Source organism: Camelus bactrianus, chromosome 9, assembly GCF_048773025.1.
Source record: "Camelus bactrianus isolate YW-2024 breed Bactrian camel chromosome 9, ASM4877302v1, whole genome shotgun sequence".
In the NCBI taxonomy this organism is placed as follows: domain Eukaryota; kingdom Metazoa; phylum Chordata; class Mammalia; order Artiodactyla; family Camelidae; genus Camelus; species Camelus bactrianus.
The window spans coordinates 72,677,557-72,702,935 of record NC_133547.1 but is presented as its reverse complement, the minus strand read 5'-3'; the positions used below and the strand labels follow the sequence as shown (position 1 = coordinate 72,702,935).

Genomic DNA, 25,379 nt, shown 5'->3' with positions numbered 1-25,379 from the left:
GCTTAACTGTTTTTCTGCTTATCCACTCAGACCCATAGATCTGATAGCTGGTCTTTCTCAGTTCTATTTCTGCAGAGTTTTTCCTTCCCAAATCCATGGATTAGGACTTGACTTTAAACTGCATTTTTTTGTACTTACCACTTCTCCATTTTCATGAGGTCTCTTAATATTTTCTGAGATAATAATCAGAATGTATTCTTTCTAACACTGCATATTTGTTCCAGATATAAATATAGTAAATTTGTTTTTGTATCATTAGGAAATTGAAATGTTAAGCCACAGTCTGTCAGAACTACTCCTGTCAGTCCTCTTAGACCTCCCAACATACGTTTTCAATATTTAAATCCCACTGATGTGCAGTTTACAGCTGGACTTGGAAGAGGAAAAAGAATGCTTCTCGAAAATTCATACATTGGTGTGAATACTTAATAGACTAAGCTATAATGGTTAACAGAGTTTCTTGTTTGGGATGTTGAAAGTTTTAGAAATAGATAGTGGTGGTGGTTGCACATTGTGAATGTAAAGCCACTGAATTGCATACTTAAAAATGGTTAAAGTGGCAAGTTATATGTTGCATATATTTTACCACAGTAAAACAAAAACCTCATAATTGAATTGTACAGTTTAAGTGGGTTTTATATATATATATATATGAATCATATCTCAATAAAATTATTCTAAAAAATAAACTAAGATTAATTGAATCCAAAACATGTATCTCCATTCTTGCTGAAGAACATTATTGAGTTTTAGTAATTTTCTATATGTAAAAAATGACAAAGGTGAAAATTCATAAAATGGGGGAAACGCTCCCAGATGATACCATAGTAATAACAGGTCCATCGAGTCTTCTTATCAAGTAGTGGCTTCACAGTGAAGTCACATCTTACATGGGTGTTAGGCAGAAAGTAAATGTGGTAGAAAATAGAAAATTATTTAATTTGCCCCTAAATCATTAAGGTTCTGTGGTAGTGGAGAGCAAAGTCCAGTTTGATCTGGCAGAAGGTGGAGTGAAGTAGGGAGCACTTTGAGACAAAATAGAGAAAAATCCTCTAAGTATTGCTCTTAATAGTGTCAGTTGAATTTTCATTCAGTGAAAGTAGTTATGGTGTGACTCTTATAATTTTTGTTTTTAAATTATGAAGTATTTCAAACACTAATTAGTTGTGTACATAACAGCTTGGATAGAAGTCAGATCTGTCTCCTTGAGTTAACGTGTTTGTTTGGTTTATTTTTGACCCTAGGCATAGCATCTCCAACCACATTATACGATAGGTACAGCTCCCCGACAGCCAGCTCTACCAGGAGGAGGCTGTTTGTTGAGAATGATAGCCCCACTGATGGAGGGACACCTGGGCGCATTCCCCCACAGCCTCTGGTCAATGCCGTCTCTGTGCAGAATGTATCTGGGGAGGCTGTTTCTGTCACACCAGTTCCTGGACAGACTTTGGTCACCATGGCAACAGCCACTGTCACAGCCAACAATGGACAAACAGTGACCATTCCTGTGCAAGGTAAGGAAGGCAGAGTTGGATATTAAGTTCCATCTCTGTGGCATTTATTAGAAAGTTACCTGAGATTTGGCTGGAATGATGATATGAGACAAGATTGGAGAGGGGTGGTTTGGGACGGTGGAAATTGGAAACCTCTGCCTGGAGAATCATGTATTATCAACATCTTCTTTGTGCTTTTTTCCTTTGAAACAAACTTTAGGCATTGCCAATGAAAATGGAGGAATAACATTCTTCCCAGTCCAAGTCAATGTTGGGGGGCAGGCACAAGCTGTGACTGGCTCCATCCAGCCCCTCAGTGCTCAGGCCCTGGCTGGAAGTTTGAGCTCTCAACAGGTGACAGGAACGACCTTGCAAGTCCCTGGTCAGGTGGCCATTCAACAGATTTCCCCAGGTGGACAGCAGCAGAAACCAGGCCTGCCTTTAACCAGCGGCAGTATTAGACCCAGGAAGACCAGTTCTTTATCACTTTTCTTTAGAAAGGTAATTTTTCATGTACCCTTACCAGGTCTAGAGCTTGGGAAATATGAGAGATAAACAGAGTTTGAGATACTTTTATTTATCTACCAGGTTTACCACTTAGCAGGTGTTCGCCTTCGGGATCTTTGTGCTAAACTGGATATTTCAGATGAACTGAGGAAAAAAATCTGGACTTGTTTTGAATTCTCCATAATTCAGTGTCCTGAACTTATGATGGACAGACATCTGGACCAGTTGTTAATGTGTGCCATTTATGTGATGGCAAAGGTGAGTACCATTTGGAATATAAAAGGAAAAAGTAAAGATGCTGCTTTCTTATTCTCAGAACACATTTAACAGCTTTATTGAGATATAATTCACATACCACCATATAACCTACTCGTTCAAAATGTACAACTTAGTGGATTTTGGTTTATTCATAAATACATGTGACATTCACCATAGTCAGTTTTAGAACATGGTATTCCATTGTATAAATATATATTTTGTTTATCCTTTCATCAGTTGATGGACGTTTAGATTATTTCCACTTTGGGAACATTTGTGTACAAGTTTTTGCATGGACATTTGTTTTTTGGGGAGGAGGCTAGTTGGGTTTATTTATTTATTTGTTTGTTTTTAACAGAGGTACTGGGGATTGAACCTAGGACCTTGTACATGCTAAGCATGACTCTACCACTGAGCTATACCCTCCCCCACTGCATCTTTTTATTTCTCTTCTGTATATTCCTAGGAGTGGACTGCTGGGTCACATTGTAAACTGTGTTTAACTATTTGAGGAACCGCTGATCTGTTTTCCAAAGTCACGGCACCATTTTACATTTCCACTGGTAGCATATGAGAGTCCTGATTTCTCCACATTCTCATCAACACTTTTTAACTCAACACTCATCAACTGACTTTTTAAAAATAATTTGAGGTGAAATTCACATAACATAAAATTACCCATTTAAAAACAAATGGTTCAGGTTTTGAAATTGGTAACTTTTGGTTTGTTTGGCTAGTCTAAATCTCTTGAAATTCTTTATGAATTTTAGAATCAGCTTGTCATTTCTGACTTTGTGTCACAAGGAAGTCAGGTCAGGTTCTGATAGGGATTGTTCTGTAGATCAGTTTGGGCAGTATTGCTGTCTTAACTGTATTTCACCTTCTGACCAGTGAACATAGGATTTTTTCCATTTATCTATGTCATCTTTAACTTCTTTCAACAATATTTTGCAGTTTTCATAGTATAACTTTTACACTTTTTTGTTAACTTTGTTTTCTTTTTGATGCTATTATAAATGCAGTTGTTTCATTTTTGATGTGTTCATTGCAAATGTATGGAAATACAATTGATTTTTATGTTTATCTCATATCCTATAACCTTGCCAAACTCATTTATTACTTCTAATTGAGTGGATTATTTAGGATTTTCCATGTACAAGATCATGTAATCTGCTTATAGACGTATTTGTTTTACTTCTTGCTTGTACTGGATGCCTTTAAATTTTTTTTTCATTTCTAATTACTCTGACTAGATCTCTGGTATTGTTGAATAAAAGTGTTGAGAGCAGAAATTCTTGCCTTGTTCTTGGTTTTAGGACGAAAGCAAAAGTAAAGTATGATATTAGCTGTGTTTTTTTTCTCATGGATGCTTTTATCAGGTTGAGGAAGTTCTCTCCTATTCCTAGTCTGTTGAGTGTATTTATCATGAAAAGGTGTTGGAAATAGATATGCTTTTTCTGCATCTTTTGAGATAATTGTGGGTTTTGTTTTTTATTCTATTGATATAGTGCATCACATTGATTGAATTTTCACACATACCATCCGTGCATTCTTGGTGTAAATCTCACTTGGTCATGGTATACAATTCTTTTTATATGTTTCTAGGCTCAGTTTGCTATTATTTTGTTGAAGAATTTTGTCCTGCTCATAAAAGATATTGGTCTGTAGTTTTCTTGTAATGGCTTTTTCTGGTTTTGTTATCAGGGTAACATTGGACTCAATGCCTAGGGAAGTGTTCCTTTTTCTGTTTTTTGGAAGTTTGTGAGGAATTGGTATTAATTCTTCTTTAAATGTTTGGTAGAATTTAGCAGTAAAGCTCTTTGGGCCCTATGCTTTTCTTTGTGGGTAGTTTATTGATGAATAATTCTTTTTCTTGTTATGAGTCTATTTAGATTGTCTGTTTCTTCTAGAATCTGTTTTGGTAGTATGTCTTCCTCAAATTTTGTCTGTTTCCTCTGGGCTTTCTAATTTGTTGGCACACAGTTGTTTAAAATATTTTTTTAGTCATTTTTTTATTCTTTGTCAGTAGTAATTTGATAACCTTTTTATCTTGGCTACTCTTGCTGAAGGTTTGTCTACTTTGTTGATCTTGTCAAAGAGCCAGCATTTGGTTTCATTTATTATTAGATGCTCTAATCTTTATTACTTCCTTCTTTCTGCTTGCTTTAGGCTTAATTTTTGCTCTTCTCTGTAGTGTCTTAAGATGGATGGTTGAGTAATTAATCTTTCTTTCTTTTTACTATAGGCATTTAACAACTATAAATTTCCCTTTAACCACTGCTTTAGCTGCATCTCATAAGTTATGGTATGTTGTGTCTTCATTTTCACTCATGGCAGAGTATTTTCTCATTTCTCTTTTGATATGACTCATTGTTAGCTAGGTATGTTGTTTAATTTCCACATATCTGTGAGTTTCCCAAATTTGTTAATAATTTCTAGTTTCAATCCATTGTGATCAAAATTACACTTTGTATTACTTTAGTCCTTTTAAATTTATTGAAGCTTGTTTTCTAGCCTAGCATATGGTCTAACCTGGAGAACATTCACTGTGCACTTGAGAAGAATGTGTATTCTGTTATTGTTGGGTGGAGTATTCTGTAGATTATCTGTAAGGCCTAGTTGTTTAATGATGTTCAATTCCTCTGTTTCTTTACTGATCTTCTTTCTAGTTGATCTATCCATTATTGAAAGTGGGATATTGAACTCTAAATATTATTATTGAATTGTTTATTTCTGCTTTCATTTCTGTTAGTTTTTAATTCATGCATTTTGGTGTTCTGGTATTAGGTGAATGTGTGTTTTTAATTGTTAGTTTTTGATGCATTGGTGCTTTCATCATTATGAAACGTCCTTTTCGTCTCTAGTAACTTTTAGTTTTGTTTTAAAGTCTATTTAATGTGATATTTGTATAGTCATCCAGCTTTCCTGGGGTTGCTGTTTGCATGTTATATCTTCTTCCCCATCCTTTTCTTTTATATCCTTTTGTCTGTTTTAATCTACAGTGTGTCTCTTGTGGACAGAGTATAGTTGGATTTCATTTTCATCCAGTCTAAAAATTTCTGCCTTTTGATTGTGTTGTTTAATCCATTCATATTTAACATTGTTGTTTTAACTGAATTTACGTCTGTTATTTTACTTTTTGTTTTTTATATATGTCTCATGTATTTTTGGTCCTCTATTGCTTTCATCTGCATTAGATGAATACTTTCTAATGCAGCATTTTGATTTCATTAATGACTTTTTAACTTTTTTTTCCTTAATGGTTTTTTTAGGGCTTACCATTTACATATTTTTTTCTTCTTGCTGTATTCTTTTTTTTTGCCCCACTTTTATTGAAAAATAATTGATGTATCACATTGTGTAAGTGTAAGGTGTACAATGTGATGGTTTGATACATGTATATATTGCATTATGATTACCACTATAGGTTAGTTAATGTCAATCACCCAACTACTTTTTCTTGGTAGTGAGTATATTTAAGATCAACTCTCTTAGCAGCTGTCAAGTATACCGTACAGTTTGTTAACTGTAGTCATCATGCTGTATATTAGATCCCCAGAACTTACTCATCTTATAACTGGAAGCTCGTATTCTCTGATCAACATCTCCCCCACTTCCTCATACATATACTAATTATGAAAAAAATCCATATATATTATGAAAAATATAGTTTTATGCAATTTTTAAAAAATTAGTTGTGAATAAACATGCATTTTATACTATCTTTACAATTACATAATTATCTTTACCAGTCCTCTTTGTTTTTTTGTTTATTTTGGTTTTTGTGTGTGGGGGGGTGGTATTTTAATTACTCTGTGGGGTCACTTTTAGTTTCAGGAACTTTCATTAGTATTTTCATGTAAGATGGTTCTGCCAGCAGTAGATTTCCTTTCTGTATGTTTTTCTGAGATTTTATTTCACTTTCACTAATGAAAGATAACTTTTCTGGATATTGGATTCCTAGTTATTACTTTGTTCAGTCTCGTAGCCTCCATAGTTACTAATGAGAAGTTAGTGGTTACTTTATTGGAGTTTCCTTGTAAGCAAAAAGTTGCTTTTCTCTTGATGCTTTCAAGATTTTCTCTTTGGCCTCCAGCATTTTTTTTTTAACTGTATGTCTGGGTATGGATCTCTTCACATTTATCCTACTTGGCATTCACTAAGATTTCTGGATGTGTAGATTAATATTTTAAAAATAAGTTTGGGAAGCTTTCAGTCTTTCTTTTTTTTTGCTTCTCTCCTCTCCTTCTGGTAACTATTTTGTGTATCTTGGTGTGTTTAATGGTGTGCTACATTTCGCTGAAGCTGTTAACTTTTCTTCACTTTTTTTCTCTGTTCTTTGGATTGCAGTCTCCATTTTCAAGTTGGCTAAATTTTTTTCTTTGCTAGTTCAAATCTACTCTTTCATTCCTCTGGTGAATTTTTTGCTACTGCAATTTTTTTTATTCCAGGTCTTCATTCAAAAACCATTTATTCCCTCTGTTGTTAGTGAATTTTAGTAGATTTTCTTGAATATATATTCATTTGTTGTATGCTTTTAGGACCATTGCAGATACTTTAAGTGGTTGTTTTTATATAATTTTCACCAGTTTCACAGGGGAGCACGTTCACAGAGCACCTCACAGAACTATGCTGGAAGTTAAATTCTCTCTCAAAATACTCTTGTTCTTTGCCAGGTCACAAAAGAAGACAAGTCCTTCCAGAATATTATGCGTTGTTATAGGACTCAGCCACAGGCCCGGAGCCAGGTAACTACAGTTTCCTCTCAGGGCTGAAAATAAAGGTTAAAATCTTTGATGAATACAAAAAGTTAACTTCAGTTGATTCTATGGCCTTTTCTCCAGAATAAACTAAGACTACTTTAAGCGAAACCTTTATTTTAATTTTATTTAATTATTGACAGACAGCTTCATATCCTGATTAGTTAAGCTCTCTTTTCCCCCAAAGGTAATAATGTGAAATATTTGATTCCTTCTTAATTCAGATAATCCCAAAATAGATTAGGAAGCTGTTTGGATTGTGTCACCTTGAATTCAGTCTGGTTGAGGAAACACAGTATTGTACATTTAACCAAGATAGCATAAAATGAAATCTTAAAACTCATTTTACCTTTAATGATATTCATGTATGTCATAGATGTAGGTGTATGTAAGATCTTTGTGTTTAACCTAGAATGACTTGATTTTATGGTTGGATACTATTACTGCTCTGCGGTATTATAGGCAGTATTTGGACGTTGAAGGCCCTGATGTAAATCCTGTGTTACTTAATAGATGTATCTATAACTTTCGCTCTATTTATTAACCTCCCCTGATTAGGACTATCACCATACGGAGTTGTGAGGATTAAGCATCATGTCAAGGTCATGCAGTCTAGGATGCACTCAATAAATACTAGTTTCTGTTCCTGTCTCATGATTTCTCTAAAGGTGTATAGAAGTGTTTTGATAAAAGGGAAAAGGAAAAGAAGAAATTCTGGCAGCAGTGATAGCAGAAGCCATCAGAATTCTCCAACAGAACTAAACAAAGACAGAAGTAAGTGTGATCTTTATGAACTCTTAAAAAGCAAAATTAGGACCTTCTCTCCTTTTTTTAGGCCTAGAAAACTAAGGATTACTAAATGAAATTACTGCTATAGAAACTATGAAAATATTTTATTGGCAAAATATTTGTTGGAAGAATAAACCTAATTCTAAATTTATAGCAAAGTTGTCTATCCTTTATCCCATGGCTTTGAGGCACATTGTGTACAACATTTTTTTCCTCCAGGGGAATTAGAGGTTAGAGAAGGCAGGAATTTGTTGACCTGAGTTCTAGAAAAATGTGACATGTCAACTGAAACCATGCTATGGAAATACCATCCCGAATTGATTTACACCACTTCATGCAGGGCTCGGGTCCTAGAAAACTTGGTGTAAATTAATGAAAACTACTCAGGAGGCCCTTGCTGCATGTAGAGCACGGTGATGAAGTTAGTACTTCATTCTTATCTGCACTTTGCTCCCTGGTATGAGGAACAGAGTGCCCATTTGCTGCCACTAAACAAGCAGAGCAGGTAGCTCTGTGCACCCTTGTCTTATTGGATTCTCTTTTTAAACACAGGGTGTACTTGCAGTCTTTCTGTTTAACACTCTTTGTCCCACGGTTGCAGCCAGCAGAGACTCCAGCCCTGTCATGAGGTCGAGCAGCACCCTGCCGGTTCCACAGCCGAGCAGTGCCCCTCCGACACCGACTCGCCTCACAGGTGCCAACAGCGACGTGGAAGAGGAGGAGAGGGGAGACCTCATTCAGTTCTACAACAACATCTACATAAAGCAGATTAAAACATTTGCCATGAAGTATTCACAGGCAAATGTAGTAAGTTCAGCGAGGACTATTTCATACTTTTTTCACTTGTGAGGAATGAGGAGTCACTTATGTTTAAGCTACTTCTTTGTAAACCAGTTTTACAAATAATTCTTTTGTTCAGTAAAACTAAGGAAGTCTCTAACAGAAATAATTTGCATAACCAGCATAATTTCTATTATTGTGAAGCATTAAACAAGAATAAGATGGTATTTGGATTCCCAACAAAGTATAGTAACACGAGACAAATTGCATGAGTTCAAATTGTCCAAAACTTGCCAGCTGTGGTGAGCTTGCAAGTTATTTAACTTTTTCTGTGCCTCTTGTTTCCTCTTAGAAAATGGGAATACATGTCCCTTGCTCAGAAAGCTTGTTGTGAGGATTGAATAGCATGATGTATTAAAAATGCTTTAAAAAGTGACTGGCACAAAGTCAGCACTTAAGTTTTGCTATTTGTGTGGTTTTCTTTAGGTTTAATTGTTGCTGTTGGGCCGTCACTGTCTACCATTCATTCCTAAAGCTGCTGGTTTATTACACCTCTTCACTCTTTGAATGAAAATAACCATTTTCAAAAAAAAGTACCTGGTTAGAAATCTTGTTTACCTTTCTTAGAAATACTGATTTTTTTTTTTTAACAGATGGATGCTCCTCCACTCTCCCCTTACCCATTTGTAAGAACAGGCTCTCCTCGCCGAATACAGTTGTCTCAAAATCATCCTGTCTACATTTCCCCACATAAAAATGAAACAATGCTTTCTCCTCGAGAAAAGATTTTCTACTACTTCAGCAACAGTCCTTCAAAGGTGAGCCTAATATAAATCTTGGCCTTTACTAACTTCAGAATGCTTAGGATTCTAGCAACAGGATTATCCAATTCAACATGAAAACAACCAACCAGTTTAGAAGTGGGCACAAGATTTGGAAACACTGCATCCATTACATGCCCATTAGAATGCTAAAATCTAAGAAAATGACAGTAACAAATCATAGAGATGATGTGGAGCAGTGGTAACTTTTATATATTGCTAGTAAATACGCAAAGTGGTATCACAGAGCCATTGTACCTGGAAGACAGCTTAGTAGTTTCTTTTAAAGGATAACATATCTTTACCATATAGCGAGTAATCCCACTGCTGGGTATTTACCCAAGTGGAATGAAACTTAGGTTCTTACGGAAAATGTACATGAATGTTTCTAATGACTTTAGTCCTAATTGCCCAAAAGTGGAAAACCCACTTTAGCTGGTTAATGGATAAACAAACCTGTGGTACCCCCAGACAGGACTATTACTTTGCAGTAAAAAGGAACAAACTACTGATACACTCAGCAAAAAAGATGAATCTCAGGTGCATCAGTGCTTAAATGAAACACTAGATTCGGTAGACCACTTACTATATAATTCCACTTCCGTTGACATCCTGGAAAAGACAAAACTACAGGGACAAGGAACATCAGTGGTTACTTGGAAGTGGGTTAACTAGGAGTGAGGGAATTCTTCAGAATGAAGGAACTAGTTTATCTTTATTGTGGTGGTAACATGACTGTATGTGTCAAAGCATGCAGAACTGTCAGGCTTAAATGGGTGAATTGTAACTGTATGTAAACTTAACCTAACTTTTTCTGCACAAAACATTTTTTTAAGTGTCCAATTCAGTGGTTTTCAATCCTGCCTGTATATTATCACTACTTGGGGATGTTTCAAAAAAAAAAAAATCTAGCAAAGAATTGGGAATTTTTTCAGTAAATGACAGCAGTATTATTAGACTGTTGGAGAAAGACTTGCATCACAACTTAGTAGGTAATAGCTGAGATCAAGGAAGAATATTACAAAGCAAGAAGTACCTCAAGGTCCAGAACCAACCTATGATAACCTGACGTTTACACTACCATGAGAAAAGAAGTATCAGACACCACACAAGATCAAGTCAGATGATTAATCGTTAGTGACACTTGTCAGGACAGTTTCAGTGAATTGGTACAACTTGTTAATAAGTTACAATAATAGAGCTTATAGTAGTAAACAATTGGGAGGAAATAATATATTAGTAGGGGATTAAACTATGATTCAGATGTACCATAGAATATCATAGAGCAGTTAGAGAGATGGGATCCATATACACTGATATGAGAAGACCTAAGACATAATGTTAGCTGAACAAATATTCCAAATGGTACATAAAATGTACCATTTAAATATTTTTGAAACCTTACTTAATGCACATTACATTTCTAATGAGTGCATTCCTAGGAGAAGAGTAGACATCTACACAGTGGCCTGATTTGTTCAGGGAATGAATGATGATAGTAGGTGTCCCAAGGGACTAGGTGAGGCTAAGCAGTCTAGGTGTGTTCTGTATGAATTTGTTTGGAATAAGAATTTATTCATTTTTAAACTATCATATACATGTTGTATCAATTATGGTGTATAAAACTGCATACTGTATATAAATTATGCATAACATTAATGTACAATATTAATGTGCTATGTATATTAAGGTATACAATTATAGACTGCACAATATATACATCACATAATGATGTATACATTATATGCAAATAACATTTATACAATTAATGTATACAATTAACAATTTAAGGAATATTCAAGTAAATAAGAGACTAGAGATAGGAAGTGCAGACAGACTTAGGAAGGCAAGAGGGTAAAAGGGAGTCAGGAAAGCTTTCTTAAGATAGTTAAGATTTGAGAAGGTGCATATACTGATAATAGAAAACACTGGTGATTTTATTTAAAATCTCAGAAAAGTTTATTATTTTGAAATAATAAAATTAGTATAAATATGCCTAGGATTTGCTTTAAAACATTCTGGGGGATGAGGAAGTAATGAGGGTACAGATCCAATAAGACTGGCTGAAACTGCTGAAGTGGGATGTGAGGATTCACTGACTCTTCTACTTTCCCATGTATGTTTGAAATTTCCTATAATAATAAATGCATGTGAAATATCCTCAGTATGCTTTACATTAGGAAACAGGGACAATGACAGCAGCACAGGAAAAAAAACTTAACTACCAGAAAATAAACGTCATAACTGACTTTGGGGCTCTGGAGAGACTTCATGCTGATGGTACCTATAAATAGATCCAGTCTCTCTAGCACTCTGGCAATGTTTTTCTCAATCCGAGTTCCTCATGTGAACCACAGAACACAGAAAATAATTCGCCTGACTTTTCTCAGTTCTCCCAAGGATAATATATAACTAACTAGTACATTCTAGAATTACAGATCATACTAATTACCTAATTAGATGCCTCAGGGAATTAAGGCTTCTCTTGTGAAATTCCATGGCTGCTAAAAAAAAAATGAGTAACACTCGACTGGGACAAAAAAGGGTATAATACTGTGTAAAATCATGCTATTTTTTAAAAAATGAAAATGGAGACGTATGGAATCGATTAAATATGGTATAGCAATGTGATGCTCTATTAACTGTTGTTAAAAAAAATTTGTGACCTTTTTACATTGTGGAAAAGTGTACATCAAAATCACCTCTGGAGCTTGTTAAAAAAAAAATAGAACTATTCTGCCTCTAGCCCAGAAAATCATCAGTCTCAGCCAATTGAGACGTAAAATTGGAAGGATGTGAAATTTTACAGTTCTTTCTTTATAAAGATATTCCAGCTCTTCAAGGTAAACTGCTTAACTCATTTGAGGTTCTGTGACTTAAACAGAACTATGTGTATTACAGTTATAAAGTTTTTATATCTATCCTACCCGCCCCCCCAGAGACTGAGAGAAATTAACAGTATGATACGGACAGGAGAAACTCCAACCAAAAAGAGAGGGATTCTTTTGGAAGATGGAAGTGAATCACCTGCAAAAAGAATTTGCCCAGAAAATCATTCTGCCTTATTACGCCGTCTCCAAGATGTAGCTAATGACCGAGGTTCCCACTGAGGTTAGTCTGTTGTACTGAAACTGTCTCTTCACAAACTGTTTAGCAGCATCATTTAATGCATGCTAGATGATGGGGCTCTTTTCCTTAATCCTTCCAGTATCCTTAGGATATTTTTACTCATCCCAACTGCCTTTTTTCCTACCAGTCAGTGCTTGCCATCAAGAGTACTTAGAATCCAAACTTGGATTTTTTTTTTTCACTCTTTGGCAAAGCTATTACAAGTATTGCAGAGAACAAAGCATACTCCAATAGGTGAATAAGAGGTCTCTGTTAACATGTTCCAGCAGAGGACCTGTTTTTCAACTCATTCCTACCTGTTTTGTGGTCACCTCTGGCCCTCATGAAAAGCAAAACAAAAACTAGGTATTTTGTCCTAAAACACTTGGTAGGAGTGTGAGATTTTTGCATTCCCAAAAGGTGACAAGGTAGAGCGCCCAGATTTGGAGGTCCTAGGTTATTAGTCCAAGTCTCCCGTTCCCTTTGTATAATTCTTCCCTCTCTCCCCCTTAGGTGTGGTGCAGTGTGTGAGTGAACTTGTATAAGAAGTGGCACTTTAGGGCTGTAAAAGGCATGATTTTGTAACCTAGATTTTGCTGTATATTTGCGACGGCACTTTCTACAATGTGAACTTTGAGTACAAAACTTCTAGGTTGAACTTAATTCAGTATCTTCTTCAATGCTTTTGTACTTTTTTAAAAACTGTTAAAGCTCCAATAGCTACCTTTTGGGTGTGTGTTTTAAATTCTCCAGTGTTTTGTTAATAGGGATCGGATGGCTAAGTAAAGATTTTAAATCAAGGTGAATTAAGGGGATTATTATGAAAAATTACGACCTCTTCCTTAGGAGGTAGTTATCCAAAAGACGTGTGTCTTTATTAAGGTGATATATTTTAAATCTTTGGATATGTTCCTGACAGTTAAATAAAAAAAAAAAAAGCTTGGAGAATTTAGGTTTTTATTAGTACATAGTACCATTTATACAAATTAGAAAATGTTAATTTAACAGCTATTGAATTATCTATATATACCTTTATTAATCACTATTGTTCCAGCAGTTTTAAAGTTGAATGAATAATCTTATTAGGGAGAAAATTCAATTGTAAATTGAATCAGTATAAACAAAGTTACTAGGTAACTTCATATTGCTCTGAAAGAAATATGGAACTTACACTGTTCAATTAGAATAGTGTTCTGCAAAAATATTTATAAAACCTCTCAAGATACTTACTGCTACTGTAATTTTATATGAAAATAAGTGTATTTTTCAATAAAGCATTTATAAATTAATCTGTTTAGTTATATTGAGAAAAGGGTATTTAGTTTCCTGCATAAATGACAAAGAACAATCATTTATTGGTTTATTGTCTCTACAAAACACATTAGTCATTCATCATTTAAATATCTGACTTCAATAGAAACCATTTTAACACTTTTTCTCCCTCCTGCCATAAAAATACAGTAAGTAATTTGCTTTTTAAAAAAACTATGAACGAGTGTTCTGGTTTCCTCTCACCCACCTAATATGTACCTCAGTGACAGCAGTTCGTATATTAGTAACACAGTAGGCTGAGGCCTGAGGTTCAAGTGATCTTCCACTTAAAAGTGCTCATCAGCTATGGGAACTGTTCTCCATACCTGTCCTCCACATCCTAACGTATGTACGGCTGGAACCACTGATTCAGAAATCATTAGATAGCGCTGAACTCCGTCTACTTTATTAGTTTAAATGAATGCAACTTACCTTTAGCATTATATTCAGAAAAATACTTAAGCGTCAAGGTCCCCAGTAACTTGGAGCACTGAACTAGATAACCGCCCTAAAGCACTTCTGACAGAAGTAACGCATCACGTAAAGAGGTTTCCAAAACTCGCGGCTCAAACCCAAGCACTCACGGACGACACCGACATCAGTCACCGTTCACACTGTTTTACTCTGCAGGCAGTCCTCTGCCATCGGTCAGCTGTCACCAGCCCGAGTCCAGCAGGAAAGTGCACAGTGCACCAGAGTCACCGGCTCTTAAGTTGCTACTGTTTTCTCTTCTTTACTGAAAGGTTGTACCGAGCCAGGCTTTACCCAGGACAGGCCAGCAACGTGAACACTTTTATTGTGCTGTTCTTCAGGCTTCTTCTAGGCACAATGAAAAGCAGACATTAAAAAAATAACTGATGAGGAGATGTCAGCACTATACAGATTGGTTTCCCCAAAAGTTACCTGTATGTACTGAGCAGCCGCCAATGAAGACATTTTAGAAAGCAAACGAGTTAACTACTTCCAAAATGGTCATCTACTTACTTTCTGAGTCAGCATCTTCTCTCTGGCTTCATCATGTACAGAAGGATTCCACGGAGAAAAGCTTAAGGAAGAGAAAAACATTAACAAACTGCTCACTAAATCTGCTTAATGTCCATTTTTACAATTTTAAGCCAGTTCCCCTAACAAAACTTAACAGGGAACAGTTTTTAGTCAGTCGTCAATATGTAAGTTTTAGACATTCTCTGATTTTCTCACATAACCGTCCCTCACAAAGCACTTTACATGGGTTCGCTCCCAACACCTCTGGAGTCCTGTGAGGCACAGTGAAAGTAACCGCTCTGGGTCTCCAAAGCCCATCAGGAAAAGCCACCCAGTCTAACTGCAGAACCCAAGCTCCTGACCACTACACTGCGCTGCCCCACCAGCAGCATCGATGCTGCCAAAGAGCTAAATCACCAGCTCCTTACTTCTCAATACTCCTCTGCCCCTCTTCCCCGAGATAAAGTATCACAGTGCCCAACAAACCCGTCGTTCATACTGATCGCTTGCACACTGTTCATCTCCCTCCTTCCACCAATCTGTGCGCTGATGGGGTAAGGGAGTTTAAGAGGGGCTCCAGCTAAAACTGCCAGCTGGAAAGGAGTCCTGACATTTGAACGTGTGACATTAGGAAACCAAAGTCTCTAGGCTTGCTATTGGCACAACGTGTCAGTCCACGTAAAGCAGAAGTCAAGTTATAACCGAATTAGAAAGGTTGTAAGCTAACAGATTACACACTTTCCCTTTAAATCCCCTTTCTAAGGCCACCTGGAGAATGGAAGCACAGTGCTGCAAAGTGCAGTTTCTCTGGATAATCAGCACTCACCTAATTGCATACGGGTCATCTATTTTAGGCTGGTCAAATAAACGAGCAGTGCACACCTTAACACTGTCAACTACTTTACTTTTAAACAGCTGAACATCTTTTTCGTACCTGTTGTAAAAGTTTAAATCAAAAAGTTACCAATGTGATCTACTTCACTATCTTCAAATTCTTCTTAAATAACAAAGCAAAGTAACATACAGAACTGCAGCCTCTGGGTTTAGGGGGCTTGCTGTATCAATCTTGTAGAACACCCTCCTTGCGTACATCAGGACCTGCCAAATATGGTTATGGTTCCGCCTAAAGGGAAACATGACAGGGTTACTGAGGCTTCCTCTTGCTGGCTTATGTCACCAGAGGAAACACTTATTTACTAACCTCCATTTTGCAAATGCTCTCTTTACATCCAGTTCACCTGAGGTGGGATCCACGAGCGGGTGAAAGACCGGAATATCAAACACCAAGCGCTGGATTTAAAGAGAGACACATCCATTAATGGCAGCAATAGAGCTTGTCAGACCCACACAGAGAGCTGCAAAGGGGGCTTCAGGACAAGGCCGTCACGTTGCTTAAAGTCAAAGAGCTGCCTCAAGAGGACACTTAACTATTTTCAGTGTCTTCCTGTAAAACTAAGTGTTGCAGCGAAGCGGGGGAAAGTCACTCTCCCCTGCCACGGCACAGTCACCGCTCACACAGTAAGTGCTGCACTGAGCCTCAGCGCGCGTGCCGAGCAGAGAAGCCGGTAAAGCCAAGGGCAGAGGCCAGCACAGCCAGACGCAGCAAGGCATAAAAACCCCCGTGACAGGCTGCTGAGTAGGTAAGAGATTCTGGGAAACCGAAATCATAAACGCATTAGGTCAGGAAAAGAAGCAAGAAATCTTTAAAGCCTGTTAAGCCCTCCTCGCTGACCAAGAAATGAAGCCAGGCTGTGCCCCCTACTTACAGGGCAGTCACCATCTGGGTAGTTATCAGGGATGTAAACTGTAAACTTAAACACACCATCTTGATACAGTCCGTGCCGTATGAATATTACTCCAAACCACACTGTAGGAAAAAATATACACCGTTAATGGCTATGTTTGTGTCAGAGGAACCAAATGTGCTATAAAGTAAGTGAATCCTTCTTACTTAATGCAGATCGATAAGATGGCTGCACATAGACACCTGGTAACTTCTGTTTCACAACCAAGGTACTAAAACAGAAGCAGAACAGTGAGATTTGATGGATGGAAATGGAAATGACACATATAGACCAAACCGCCCACGTTCATTTTTTGCGAGGAGTCCCTCGAGGGGCAGCTGATGCCCTAACCAGACAGACGGAGCCATCACAACCTGTCACCTGGCCCTGACTGCTGCCCATTTACTGGCTTCCGAGCATTTGCTCACAGAGAAACATGGCCAAAAGCGGGCCCCAGATTAAGAAATTAAAACCAAACGGATACACAAAGAATCAAGTTTTCCTCCCAGAAATCAGTTTCCCTAAAACACACCATCTTGGAAACCAACCTGTAGGTAATGCTGGACATTAAATTTTAGGTCAATGAGAGTATGTATCAAATTACTGCCTTCGTGACTATGGACAATAGATCTCACCCACCCACATTCAAAAGCCATTTTAAAATACAATTTTAGGTAATTAAGACATCAGAATTCGATGGAACTACCCTCACGTGGGTGTCATTTCAAGTCTGAACACCAGTCCACGTGGCAGTGTTCTGGGTGAAGGCAGGCATCCGCGTGAGGCGCTCACACTCCTGAACTTGCCCCCAACTCGGACACCTGAACTCTGTGGGCCCTGGTGTGGGAAAACGGTGGTGCGGACACGAGGGAAGATGAGCACACTGACACGCAGGCTGCACTGGCCCTTCTGGGACCTGTCACCTGACAGCCATTCTTCTCTGTCCCTTGCAACCGGGCTATGACCCTTGTTAAGGAAGGCTGTGACTGGACCTTAAAAAGAACAGTGTTCACCGAGGGCCTTAAAACACATGAACCTACCAGTCCTCAGTCTTCTGAGAAGTAGCTTATTGGACCTGCGTCAGTTGCTTTTATTTATTACCTATTTGCTACCACACTTATTTTTAAAATCATTTTAGTTATTCCATTTTTAAGTCATTAAAATTCAGCATGTCAACAGCAGCATGGTTGGCAGATGTAACTACTGCAGTGAGGTTTGCCAGAAAGGCAATTTTGTATCCCAACACAGACAGCAGATTTAATGTCACAGTGGAAGGCTGTCCAACTCTGCCTGGCCAGACACAGGCCTCCATTATAAAGCCGAAGGGACGGCTGCTACTGGTTCACACCCAGCCATTTACACTGGGGCCTCAGACCCTCCAACGTGGCAGCATTAGTGCAGTGATGGAGGGCTTGAGGGTGCTTTTAAAATAACTTCATGTACAAAGGAATTCTTAAATGATTGAAGTTAAGAATTCTCCAAACTTTGTCCTTGTAACAAATTATCAAATCAAATGCCATCTGCACTTACTCACTATTTGAGCCCCTTTGGTGGCCAGGAGCTGGGTCATCACTAGGAGACTCTGCAGAAGTGCCCATCTCCTCACACTCTATTGATATGTGCAACTTTACTCTAATTTTTGACTTCTGTGACTAGTCAGGTTCTTCTTGACATGAAGCCCAAATCTTTATAACTTCCCTAGAATTGCCCGTCTGCCTCTGGGGGCCACACAGGAAAAGTCAAATTCCTTTTCTAATGACAGACCTTCAAACATATGAAGACAGCTTTAACAAGTACTTTCTAGGCTTTCTCTTCTCCAAGTCCATGGTCCCCATTCCTTCAGCTGTTGACTCCAAAAGTCTGGCTTCCTGACCTTTGCCTACAGGGACCGTCTCCTCCAGGGACCATCTCCTCAGTCTGTCAGGATGCCTCTGGTTGGGTCTGACCCAAGGAGGAACAATGATCACCCTCCCACTGTCCGCCCTCTACAACCACCTCTTCGGGAGGCGAACCCTCACCTCATATAAAGGGAGACCAAAACTAAGTTTCTGACCTACTGTGGATGCTTAGTAAATCTTAGTTTCTTTCTCCTCTTGCTCTCCAAAACAGACATGGAAAATTAAAGCACACATTGCCTTTAAATCTTATTTACCCAAGCTCTGAGTAAGAACCATCACTTGTAGAAGAGGGCGTTTATGTAACACCACTGAGGCCTTGGTTAAGAAAGGTGATACTACCAGCAACCGCTTCCATCGTCCTGTGCACACGAAGGCCAACGCCGGAGGGGGACGGGTTTGCGCTTTACGGGTAAATGGCTGCTGTGTACTACTGAGTCCATCAGAATAAATTTAATTCTTTACCTTTCAAGGGTCATTCAAAATGGAACCAAATAGTTTAGAACTCACAATTCTGCAAGAAGAGAGTATTCCAGGTAGAAAGGTCCGTAGGAAGCGTGAGTGCCATTTGTTGACTGTGTCGCTGGGGCAGGAGATGTAGGCTTAGTTATGGGCAAAGCATTTTTGGGAATGGAAGGCAGCTGTTTCTTTGGAGCAGTGCGTGGAGGACTGGTTTTCACGTCCCCTGTTAAAGTCTTCTCTTCACCATCAGATCGCTATTCAAGGTGGAAGTGGTGAGAACATTTGTTAGGATGATTCTTAAATCACAAGACTACATGTGATGTGCTCTTGGTCCTTGACTGAAAAGCGGGAATTACTCTTTCTAAGGACATTCTAGCACCATGAGCAAGATGGCCTGACAGTGCTTGAAGCAGGCAGGCCACTCTAAAGAGCGGGACAAAGCTGCTCCAAGACTAAACCGTTAGAAGATTCATCCATGCCCATTCATTCATCCATGACAATAAAGCCGATATTTACAGGATTTACATGAAACAGAAAGGAATGGTTTCTCCTGGCGGTCCCAGAAAGAGGGCAAGCGGTAACTGAGCAATTAGACAACTGTGCAAGACTAGAAAAAACCCCTGGCACTTACAGGTCAGGTGCTAAGTAGCTCAAAATAGGGTAGATGACCGAACTCAGTCACTACCTGATGTCATCACTTTGGTCAGAAACTAAGAATGAAGCTATTCTCTCACTTGCATGGGTCTGATTTTGATCTTGTCCCTAATGGATATGTTTCCACATGTGGACTATCACCAGAAAACTGTCATCCTTCATCAAAGACAAAGGTCTAAATGAGTCAGAGACTAAATTACCATCTCATGGCACTTTCTTGGCTCAGGTACAAAGGCCGTTTAATTAGCCGTATAAGGGGAGCGTATAACTCAGTGGTCGAGCACTTGCTTAGCATGCACAAGGCCCTGGGTTCAATTCCCAGCACCTCCATTAAATACACAAAAACCTAACTGCCTTCCCCCCAAAATTAAAAAAATTGAAAAAATAGCTGTATTAAACATGTACATAGTACTGTATACAGAAAAAAGTTGATTAATAGTGGTGTTCTCTTATAGGCAGAATTACAGGTTATATTCATTTTCTTTTTGTATTTTAAGTTTTCCTATAATGTATTATTTTTCTAAATAAAACAGGTATTTTATTTAGAAAAATTTAACCAGCTCTCTCAAGTCTGACCTGACCGTTTTGGACTGGCCTTTCCCAAGACTTTTCTAACCATGGAATCTTACAGTTTGTAGAAAAACTACTACAATAATGTGTCACAAATTTCATCATGTGTAAATATAACCTAAGTCAAAACAGAAACGTGATTAGCAGAATGATTTCTACTTGAGATGCGATTTCAGCCTCAGAAACTGACTTTAGTCAACAAAATAATTATTTCTCAAAAGTAAAACCTAAACTAGAAAAACAAGGCAATTTGTTAAGGCTATAGGCAACCCTGGTATGAATTCTTTTGGCTTCTATTCTGACACAAATGGGTTTCCCCACTGAACTTATCAACTATACCTACTTTGCGCACAGAGCTTGTAGACATGCTCCAGAAAGGGTTCATAACGTGTCCTCCAAACAAAGAAATTCTGTGGTCTGTGTCATCAACCTCTTTCGTCCACAGAATTCACTTTACCTTAAAATGAGATGGGAAAACAGAGAAACATACCAACACCAATGGTTACGACATCTGAAATAGTTAAGAACTAAACGTGAACCTCTAAATAGAAATACAGTATAACGTTATATAATATATGGTTATAAAAACCTAGAGGAAAAAAATCTTCAGAAACAGTTTCCTTCTATACTCCCTCCCTCTTCTGATTCCAGTTTCTTTCCCATCTTTAAATGCCGACAGGAATCTGTGTACTGAGTCCTTGGCCAGGATTCAGAATATTCAGTGACACAGTTCAGCTCTGGTGCCAGAAGTGCAGAAGATATGGACTATAACTGTTGCTATTAGCATAATATCTAGGCATCTGGCTGCTGGGAAAGCTGGGTTCAGAATGCACTGTGCCCTCATGCACAAAGGGTCTCTCACTGTTCCCAGGGATATGGGAATTAAAGATCCAAGGGGCTAATTTAAGAGTGTCTTACATGAGTTGTCTCAAGTACAGAATGATTCTCTCCAGCAAAACTGGTAGCCGAAGATACAGCAGATGAGAAAGGGCTAATGGGTCCTGTTGGGACCATCCACAAGAAACAACCTTTTTCAGCTGCTTCAAGTGTGGAAACAGCAGGATTAGGCCTTTAAGGAATTGCCAAGCAATATGTACGAATGCAACAGAGGAGTGCAAACAGACATTTCACAAACACAGATCTTCCACCAAAGTTTCATGAAGTGGATAAGAAAGCGTGTCTCAAAGGTCCCAAAATCAGTGGGTCACTTACTAAAAATACAAAGGACAAGGCAAAGGACAAGCAGCTAGCGGAGCTTTAAGAACAGCAGCTTGTCTGCTCTGTTGACTTCCCCCAGGCTCGGTCATGTTTAAAGCCGAGCTCCTCTAAATTCCTACGTGCACCAATCAAAAGGCTGAAGGTGAAGGGTGAAAACTTAAGCAACATTTTACAAAATTCTTAAGAAGCAAATCATTAGAGAAGCATGTACCAAATGTCCCTAATCAGCAACAATTTGCCAACGAGCCTCTGACATCCACAGGTGGATCCCATACCCTGCCAGCACCCATTACTGCTGCTCTGCTTTCCAAGATACAATGCCACCCAATAATTAAAGGGATGAGGATTCTGGTTCTTCCACTTACCTGATGACTTACATCTGATAAGTAGCAACTTATTCCTGAGAGCTCTTTACAAATCTGCCTTTAAAGGTGACTATGATACAGGTAAAAATGGTTGGGACATCAAAAATGTAAGCGAGGGGTGGGATATGCTCCTGTTTGGTGCAAATGAAACACTGGTTTTCAGATCCAGAGTAATGTGCAGCACTCGACTATCATCTAGGACAGAACTGATTTAACAGAGGACCCTATCCCCTCGGGATACAGTGCTCACCACAGTGTAAATTTACTGGGGTGGATCAGTAAGGTGCCTTCCTAGTCTAACACATAATGATTCTATGACTTTGTCTTTAAGAATCAAATAAAATCCCCAGTTTCCCCTGTCTTTAAGAAGGCGGTATTATCTACCGCTGCCTGTTTCCAGCAACATAATCCCCTGGAGAAATTGTAGCACACTTTTCAGAAGTAACTACACCATATAACAGATGTCTACTCTACCCAGGCAGAGTATAACATTTTCCAACAGGAGTGACATGGATGTTAGAAGACACGAGACACGTCCTAGTCATTCCGAAACAATTTTAGAATTTCTGCTGGTTTAGCCATACAAATAAGACATGATTGCCTTTCTTTATACCACACAGCTGAGAAGTCAGTATCCTGGCCCCGCACGAACGAGTCGCACCTGTCGTAAGCCAAAACTTGAAAGACGGGCGGTTCTTTCCTTCTATGTACCATAGTCCTCAAACAGGCATATCACCCTGAACAGCCTTAAATTCTATGTTAAGAGGAGACCAAGCTGGGCCCAAGGAGAAAGATGAAAACAGCCTCGGCCCCGGCTCTCTGGGGACACTCGAGACGGGCACCCTCGCCCGGGGGCGGAAACCCATCTCTGCGCACGCAGAGAATCTAGACAAACCTGTCTCGAGATGAGTACAAGGCAGAGGCCAAGTCCCGGCCTCGCAGCTAGCTCGACGCCGGCCCTGGGCCCGAGAGACCGTCCAGTGGGGGCTGAGGGCCTCGGACACCCGCCTCAACCTGGGAGCGGGGACGGAGTCGGGCGTGAGGACCGGGCCGGGGAGGGCGGGCCCGCCTCCCCTCCTCAGGCCGGCCCAGCCCGGCTCCCGGACAGCCTCCCGGCGCCAGGCCCTGGACCTCCCGGCGGCCGGCACAGCAGGTGCCTGCAAACGCGGACAGGTGCCCGGCTCCACCCCCATGTCCCAGCGAGGCCGCCGTCACTGCGGAGTCGAGAGCCCCCGGTAAGGCAGACAAATGCCGGGCCCGACGACGCCGGGGACCCGGTTTGAGGACTCCAAGGCCCTCAAGTACCTACCACCGGCCTGGCAGTGCACCTCACCTTGGTGTTTTCAATGCAGTGTTCCTAGCTGCCGAGCGCAGTCGCGGCCCCACAGCATCTCTGGCCGCAGCGCCAACCCGGCCCCTGCCTACTCCCCGCCCCGCCCGGCCAGCTCTCAGCCTCGGCTCCGCCCCCCCCGGCCCCCGCCCCTGGGCCCTGCCGCTTCCGTCCAACTTCGCCGCGCCGAGTGGCTCCCATACCTGTCCGTCAAGAACGTTCTTCCGGGGGCGGTTGGAACGGCAGCACTAGGCTCTGCCAATCAAATCGGCTTTGGTTGGGTGGGGCAGCACTTGACCCTCCCCTTACGTAACAGCGCCGGGGCGAACTGTCAGTCACAGAGGTCTCGGCCCCGGGGGAGGGATGGGGCGGAAACAAGCACCTGGACATAATTGGGCAGGGCTTCCGTCAGTCACCATGGAGACCCGCCCACAGATTTGTGCGTGACCGCCGCTGCCGTTCAGAAAGGCTGTGACTGCGGCTTTTCCTAGCCTGGGTCAGGGCGGGGCCTGGCGCAGGACTGGAGTCCCGAGAGAGGAGCCTGACGGTAAGCCGCCGCCGCCGCCTCACCGCCCCGGTCCCCGCCCGCGCTCGTTCCTCCGTCCCTGGCGGCTCCAGGAGGCCTGAGACTGCCACGTCGGGCGCAGCCGGGTCCTGCCGGCCCGCAATGGGAGGAGCTGGGGCCGCTGTCAGGTTGGGAGAACCTGGAAGAACACTTGATGTAACATTGAGAAACGCCTGTTTCCTGTGTCAAAGAATGGAGGAGCGAATGGATACAGAGAATAGGCGCTCTCCTAAGTCATTCCTTGTCCCAGCTCTCATCCCTACAAGTTATCCTTTGGCCCGCTGCCAGAAGGGCTTTTTTTAAAGTGTACTTATCAGACCAGACATATACAATCCGAATCCGGGGGCGGTGAGTACCAGAAATTTATATTTGTCACAAGTTCCTCCGGTGATTCTGGTACTCATTGAAGTTTGAGAATCTTTCCCATGGTAACGTAGCTCCTGGTCCTCTGATTTTTTTTTTAATTTATTCAGTTTTTATCTCACAAACCCTCATTTTAATTAGAACACCGTTACCAAATCCAACTCTTTACTGCTCAAAAGCCAAACACGGGAGCAGTTTCAGACTGAATAAAATCTAACCTCCCTGATTTACAAGACACACCCTATGCTGGCCTCATTCCCATATTCCCGTCTCATTTCTCACGTTTCTTTCCAGCCTCGTTCTGTGACCGCTGCCCTTGGCTTTCACACCTCCAAGCTTTTTTTTTTTTTATACGACGGTGCCTCCTCTTGGGATGCCCCTCCAGTCTCCACCTAACTCAGTATCTTACACTCAGAAGAGGAGAAATATTCTCTAATCAGGTTGTTTGTTCAGTTTTTGGTTGCCTTTGAACATCTGGTAAAACGACCTCCTTGTTAAATGGCAGGCAGCCAAACACTCCTAATCCCCAGGGTTGGTTCTGAAATCCAGCTTCCTCCTCTAGCTGAAAACATTCCTCAGCCACTTCCTTTTGTCCACTTTGAATACACTTAGGAATGTTGTGATGTCCTTAATATTATTAGTCTCAGTCGGTATAAAGAAAAGAGGAGGAGGAAATCCTTTCTCCTGGCCGCAAGTGGTCTCCCTTGGCACCTCTCTGACCCAATCCCTCCCAGCCTTCTTGGCAGTCTCCTCATCCTCTCCTGAAGTTTTTTCTGATCTCACCCTCTGCTCTCCTTCTTGGCAATCTCATCCTTTCCCTAAGCTTCACCAGGGACTCACATACATTTCTCCAGCTCAGATCTCTCCACGGAGCTTCAGGTACATTTATGCAACTGCCCTTTTGGCAATGGATGCTTCAGACACTTGTCAGATCCTTGTGGCTGCGCATGTCAGAAAACCCAACTCAAACAGGCTATCATAGCAGGGGGATTTGTCTCCAGCGGTGGGGCAGGTTCCAGGGGTGGCACTCCGGACCTCAAACGTGGCTTTCCCTCCAGTCCCTGGCATTGCACTGTCAGGCTGCTGCCATTCCAGACACACCCCATGGGACAGTGTCTAGCAAAAGCAAAAGGATCCTTTTCTTCCAAGGATCTCTTCAAAAGCAAGAATACCTTTCCCAGAAGCTCTCCAGAAGCAATGCTCACGTTTCAACAACCAGAAACTAGTTACTGGGTCTCTGCCCACAAGGAAACCAATCAAAGGCAAGTGGCATGAGTCTGCCATGACTGACAAGGGCTCAGCAAGATTTACCCTGGATCCCTGGACTTCAGGCAGAGGAATAACATGATTGGATTTATATCT

At 40.3% G+C, this 25,379-nt stretch overlaps 2 protein-coding genes across 6 annotated transcripts in view; one reads left to right on the top strand and one right to left on the bottom strand.

Annotated features, from left to right (window-relative positions):
• Positions 1–13,805, top strand: part of RBL2 (RB transcriptional corepressor like 2) — a 42,384-nt gene extending 28,579 nt beyond the window's left edge. For both annotated transcript variants that reach the window (XM_010963632.3, XM_074370748.1), the window contains 8 exons: positions 1,245–1,514; positions 1,714–1,994; positions 2,082–2,258; positions 6,935–7,006; positions 7,687–7,792; positions 8,409–8,614; positions 9,241–9,405; positions 12,348–13,805. In XM_010963632.3, the coding sequence (XP_010961934.2) occupies positions 1,245–1,514; positions 1,714–1,994; positions 2,082–2,258; positions 6,935–7,006; positions 7,687–7,792; positions 8,409–8,614; positions 9,241–9,405; positions 12,348–12,518 (1,448 nt within the window). In that variant the 3' untranslated portion in view covers positions 12,519–13,805. The remainder of the gene's footprint in view (positions 1–1,244; positions 1,515–1,713; positions 1,995–2,081; positions 2,259–6,934; positions 7,007–7,686; positions 7,793–8,408; positions 8,615–9,240; positions 9,406–12,347) is intronic.
• Positions 13,806–13,863: 58 nt separating this feature from the next.
• AKTIP (AKT interacting protein) lies at positions 13,864–23,219 on the bottom strand. Of its 4 annotated transcripts, none has more exons than XM_010963633.3 (10): positions 23,093–23,219; positions 20,520–20,633; positions 19,001–19,206; positions 16,763–16,827; positions 16,578–16,678; positions 16,013–16,101; positions 15,836–15,934; positions 15,638–15,745; positions 14,812–14,872; positions 13,864–14,646 (listed from the first exon to the last, which is right to left on the bottom strand). In XM_010963633.3, exons 2-10 carry the CDS (start codon positions 20,559–20,561, stop codon positions 14,536–14,538), a joined length of 882 nt encoding a protein of 293 aa, XP_010961935.1. In that variant the 5' UTR covers positions 20,562–20,633; positions 23,093–23,219; the 3' UTR covers positions 13,864–14,535. The 4 variants fall into 4 exon arrangements, with proteins under 4 accessions (XP_010961935.1, XP_010961937.1, XP_074226850.1 ...); XM_010963635.3 differs by having other exon boundaries at positions 13,864–14,643; XM_074370749.1 differs by lacking the exon at positions 23,093–23,219 and adding an exon at positions 23,069–23,090.
• Between the last annotated feature and the right edge of the window lie 2,160 nt (positions 23,220–25,379).